Source organism: Nicrophorus vespilloides, unplaced genomic scaffold (assembly GCF_001412225.1).
Source record: "Nicrophorus vespilloides isolate i.1.1-1 unplaced genomic scaffold, Nicve_v1.0, whole genome shotgun sequence".
Lineage (NCBI taxonomy): Eukaryota > Metazoa > Arthropoda > Insecta > Coleoptera > Silphidae > Nicrophorus > Nicrophorus vespilloides.
Genome location: NW_017096987.1, coordinates 1 through 5,640, shown reverse-complemented (window position 1 = coordinate 5,640; position 5,640 = coordinate 1). Strand labels below are relative to the sequence as shown.

Genomic DNA, 5,640 nt, shown 5'->3' with positions numbered 1-5,640 from the left:
AAACGCATTTAATAAGGGCGCAATCGATCATCAAATTTTTACATAATTGCAAATTGGAAGCTATAATTTTGTGATAAATTGATTTTCTACAGTTGCAGCTTTCAGACAACATAATAATTATAATTAGTAGGCCTTTCTTTTAAATTGTTTTAATAATTGATTTTTTTTTAAATATAACAGAAATTGTTAAACTTATTAAACATTTTATTTGTACATAAGAAGCAGTTTTTATTTACGCATCTTTTGATATAATTTGTATTACTTAATGTTAATTAATAACAGAATTATGGCGATTTTATTATTTTTTCTTATTACATTTTATCAAATATAAACATATTATTTAATAAAAGAAAACGACAATTAACATTTTTCAATAGCAATTAAGATTTTTTGCAAATCAATTTAAATTCGATACGCGCAGCGCCATCTGGCGGTAACGAGACGAACCAGATTGACGTTCGCCCGCTCGCTCGATATGACATTGCGTCGCCCTCTGTCTTCAGTTGCACGACGCTCGTCGAGATGATACGCAGCGTTTTCAATTGTTTAAATAGTTGATAGCGTAATTCGTTTGTTTGTTTCAGTGATTGAAGGTTATGTTGAAGACGATGATGGACGTCGACGTTAAGCAGGGTCTGAGGATCGTTCGAAATAGAATCGAGGCGGCTTGCCAGAAACGTAAACCCGTAAGTTTCCAATAGCAACCGAATTCGATGCACTTTGTTTCTCGGTGCACTCGATTATTTTATGTCCATGCGTTTGTTTTTTTTGACAGTTCAATACATTGTTTAGTTTTAATTTAATACTTATTTATCATTGATAATTAGCGTTGAATTCAGTTGTTAATGATTTTATTGGTTGTTACATTTATTATTTGCATAGGCAACTTTAATAACACTTAAGTTATATTATTTATTGAAAACTACAATAAAGATTGTTAATAGTAATTTACATTTTAGTCAATTGGTCTTGTTACTATTGTTTATGTATTCATTACTCGGGTAACTTTTATATTTAAATATTTTATTCCCATCGATTTGTAATATACTTAATCGAACATTATATAGCAGTACACCATAAATAATTTATTGTTATATTATTCAAATATCTTTAATACTTTTTATTATATTCAAACTGTATGTTCTAATTGGACTCGGGCAGCTATTACAAAATACAATGTATGCAACCCAATTCACTTATAGATAATATGAACAAAATATTTAATGCTCAATTGCTTCAATATTTAATATTTCATTGATTTATAATTTAGTAAATTGTTTATGATAGAATGAGATGTGTGTCCGTTACACTTTTTTCTTTTAAATTATCCAAATTTTCTTATGCAACTCATTGTACACATCAATTACTGATAACATGGAAAAATAGAACTAATGCATTTTAGTTAAGTGAACAAGTAATATTAGTATGTCATATCAGTTGCCTCTCCGGGTATCTGTATTATTTGTTACTATAGCAACAACATGTTTAATTATATAACTGTTGCTATTAACAACACATTTACTATTTTTAGAGATAAACTAATTATATACATATGTTTATATCTAAATCTAAATTTAAACTTACAAATATTGCGTCGTAGATATTTGATTTTTTAAAGACATCATTTCTCTTTTTTTTTTCTATTTATACTTTGTTCCAAAACGTGAAATCTATTTACTAATATCATATTGATTTTTACTAATTCTTTATTCCTCTTTTCTTTTTTTCCAGGAATTGCAGAATGTTAAGGCGAATCTCGTTGCAGTCAGCAAGACGAAACCTGCTGAGATGATCGTGGATTGCTACGATGAGGGACAAAGGGACTTCGGAGAGAACTACGTGAAGGAGTTGTCCGAGAAGGGCATCAATGAGGAGATTCTGTCGAAATGCAAGGAGATCAGGTGGCACTTCATCGGTCATCTGCAGAACAACAAGGTCAACAAGCTGCTGAAAACGCCGAATCTGTACATGATCGAAACGGTGGATAGCGTCGAACTCGCGGATCTGCTGAACAAGAATTGGCAGAAGATTCGCACGGAGTCGGATCACAGGATGAAGATCATGATTCAGGTGAACACGAGCGGAGAACAAGGTGAGTTTAATTATTTGTCTTTTGTTTTCAGAAATAAATGAACAAAGTTGTTATAGAGAAACAACATTTTGTTTTTAGAAACAAAACAAAAACAAATGAAATATATGGAAACAATTTTTTTTTATGCTCGTTTTTGTTTTTTTTTAAGAAACAACTGTTGTATATCTGATGTTTTAGAAACAATTTAACAAAAACAAAGTTTGTTTATTTTTTGTTTTTATTATTTTATGTTTCAGAAACAAATGCATAAAACGAATTTTGTTTTAAATTAACAAAAAATGTGTACATATATTTTGTTTCAAGAAACAAACGAACAAAACAAATAAAAACAAAATCTGTTAATATTCTTTTGTTTTAATTGATAAATGAAACAAAACAAACTTAATAAAACGAATTTTGTTTATGCTGTTTTTGTTTTTTTAAGAAACAACTGTTGTATATCTGATGTTTTAGAAACAATTTAACAAAAACAAATTATGTTTCAAAAAAACAAACGAACAAAACAAATAAAATCAAATTTTTTTGATATTCTTTTGTTTTAATTGATAAATGAAACAAATGAATAAAACAAAATATTGTTTATATTTCCTTTATTTTAAGAAACAAATGAACAGAACAAATAAAAACAAAATTCGTATATATTGCTATAGAAACAAATTAACAAAATAACAAATTCTTATCATTTTGTTTATGCTCGTTTTTGTTTTTTATATCTGATGTTGTAGAAACAATTTAACAAAACAAAGTTTGTTTATTTTTTGTTTTTATTATTTTATGTTTAAGAAACAAATGCACAAAACGAATTTTGTTTTAAATTAACAAAACAAAATGTGTACAAATATTTTGTTTCAAGAAACAAAAACGAACAAAACAAATAAAAACAAAATCTGTTAATATTCTTTTTGTTTTAATTGATAAATGAAACAAAACAACTTAATAAAACAAATTTTGATAAGCTGTTTTTGTTTTTCATATTTGATGTTGTAGAAACAATTTAACAAAACAAAGTTTGTTTATTTTTTGTTTTTATTATTTTATGTTTGAGAAACAAACGCACAAAACGAATTTTGTTTTAATTTAACAAAATAAAATCTGTACAAATATTTTGTTTCAAGAAACAAACGAACAAAACAAATAAACACAAATTTTGTTAATAAACAAATGAATAAAACAAAATGTTGTTTATTATATTTCCTTTATTTTAAGAAACAAATGAACGGAACAAATAAAAACAAAATTCGTTTATATTGCTATAGAAACAAAATAACAAATTCTTAACATTTGTTTCTGTTTCAGAGAAGTCTGGAGCTGATCCAGGAACGGTGAACGGCTTCGGAACGCACGTGATCGAGAAGTGTCCGAATTTAGAGTTGGTCGGCCTCATGACCATAGGCCGCTTCGGTTATAATTGGCGGGACGAGGGAGCTCCACCGAATCCAGATTTTCTCGGCCTGATCGAATGTCGGGCGGCTCTGTGCGATCATCTGGGAATCGATCACGTCGCAATGGAACTATCGATGGGAATGTCCGACGATTTCGAGCACGCTGTAATCAATACTAACAACACTCGATCACTAAATTAATTACGATTAATTTTCAATTCAATTTTTAGATCGATTTGGGAAGCGGCAACGTTCGTGTGGGAAGCTCGATCTTCGGCCACAGGAACTACAACGACAAATGAATTATATGTAATAAACGTTGTACATAACTGTTGAATTCGTTTGTTTCCAATTCCTTGATTATTTTGGGTGATGATTGGAGGAAAGAAAAGATTGATTTTGTAATAAAATTAATGATTTATTTGAAAATAGAAGCGTCGCTTGTTGTTGTTGCGGCGTGACGCTGTATAACATTATATGTATGAAGTATGATCAACTCTTGCTTCGTGAAATGCGCTTTTGTTTAGCGCATACTTGTAATCACCTAGGAGATGATGTTGTTGTTGTTATAACAAGATTTCAGTTGTTTGTACGATGAGTGAGTTTGCTGTTGGCAAACCGGATGAATAATATGATAAAATACAATAAATATTGTTTTTTTTTTTTTGTTTTTTTCTTTAATATATAGTTTACATTGTTGTAAAATGTGCGAGTAATAAATGGATTTGTTGTTGTTGTTGTTTAAGCGGCTTCGCCACCTTCTGCGTCCTCTTCGGTGCCGGTGAGCATGGTGATGAGGGCGGCGGTGTCGATTTTGCCGTTGTCGTCGATTTCCATCGCGTCGAACGCATCGTCGACCTCCTTCGCGTTGAACTTGTCTCCCCAGGTCATGAGGGCGTGCCTGAACACTTCGGAGTCGATGGTGCCTTCGGTGTCGAAGGATTTGAATGCGGCGATGACGACATCATCTTCGTCGGAGCCGCCGGAGTCCTGCATGCGGATGGCGAAGAGTGACAGCCATTGGGTGAAGTTGATCGGTCCCGGCGCCTCGTTGATCATCTCGTCCAGTTCCTTCTCGTTGGACAGTTTGCCGACGGCGTCCATGGTGGCCCTGAGGTCGCTCTTGCTGATGATACCGTCTTGTCGTGGTCCATCAGCTGGAAGGCTTCCTTGAACTCGGCGACCTGAGTCTGGGAGAACATGGAGAAGACATTCGAACCGGAGCGCTTGGCCTTCTTCGAGGAGCTCTTGGAGGAGCCCTTGCTGGAGGTTCTGGTTTCCGCGGCGGGCGCAGCGTCAGCTGGCGCTTCTTCCTTCTTCTTCTTCTTGACCTTCTTTTCCTTATCCGCCTGTCAAAGTTAAACAATCGAAGAAGATTAACAAATGATATTGCTATAGCAACAGCAGCAGCCAGCTACGATTCACCGAAGCTGGTCGCCATTGGCACCGCACCAAATATAGAGTGCAGCTCGAAATAGCCCAGATCTAATTATATCATCATCAAATAACCGAATATTTGTTCGAATTGTGATGCAATTATCCTTTAGTTTATAATAATCCTTCCTTTATGCAATAATATGTGTTTTTTTTGTAATCACGGCACGAATAATTTAGATAAATTTAACAAATTGAATATGATAATTATTAATTAAGATGAGATATCACTGCTGCACTTGTACTATATATATATGTTGGTTGTTGGTTCTCTCTCACTGTACTTACCATTTTGTCTCTAAGATGTAATGCTCTTCACCAAGTTACACCCTGGACTGACTGACGATGTTGCAAACCTCTGCTTAAATATGAAAATCTGCCGCCACCTCTCCGCAACTGAAAACCATTTAACATTTACCCGGGCGCCTTATATAGGAGTACGCTTAGAATAGATTTGGAACGGGCGGACGGGCGAAACGAACAGAATGAAATACTATATAGTGTATGAGTATGTTGAGCAAACATCAAGGAACATCGTCGCTCGTGCCACCGATATTAGGAATTTACCAAATTACATAAAATCATACTCATATTATTCGGTACATTATAATAACTTTAATTGGTGCATGATTTGTGGCGGTCATTTGACAAATGTCTAAATTTAATTGAGATGACTCAAACTAACATTCTGTAACATGAAATTCAAGAAAAACTGAAAATGAAAAAACGTCG

At 33.1% G+C, this 5,640-nt stretch overlaps 2 protein-coding genes across 2 annotated transcripts; one reads left to right on the top strand and one right to left on the bottom strand.

The window, feature by feature from the left end:
- Positions 1-490: 490 nt before the first annotated feature.
- On the top strand, positions 491-3,997 carry LOC108558644 (proline synthase co-transcribed bacterial homolog protein). Its single transcript, XM_017915626.1, has 4 exons — positions 491-686; positions 1,732-2,092; positions 3,389-3,639; positions 3,705-3,997. Exons 1-4 carry the CDS (start codon positions 597-599, stop codon positions 3,774-3,776), a joined length of 774 nt encoding a protein of 257 aa, XP_017771115.1. The 5' UTR covers positions 491-596; the 3' UTR covers positions 3,777-3,997.
- A 144-nt stretch (positions 3,998-4,141) lies between these two features.
- On the bottom strand, positions 4,142-5,300 carry LOC108558646 (myosin regulatory light chain 2-like). Its single transcript, XM_017915627.1, is given in 3 exon segments — positions 4,142-4,616; positions 4,619-4,823; positions 5,197-5,300. Coding segments are annotated over 3 exon segments (609 nt in total). The 5' UTR covers positions 5,200-5,300; the 3' UTR covers positions 4,142-4,215.
- Positions 5,301-5,640: the final 340 nt, after the last annotated feature.

Bases quoted from the DNA above. Each gene is read 5' to 3' on its own strand.
- LOC108558644 (XM_017915626.1), top strand. From the start codon at position 597: ATGTTGAAGACGATGATGGACGTCGACGTTAAGCAGGGTCTGAGGATC. The intron at 687-1,731 runs GTAAGTTTCCAA...CTTTTTTTCCAG, and splicing joins CTTGCCAGAAACGTAAACCC to GAATTGCAGAATGTTAAGGC. The intron at 2,093-3,388 runs GTGAGTTTAATT...TTTCTGTTTCAG, and splicing joins GAACACGAGCGGAGAACAAG to AGAAGTCTGGAGCTGATCCA.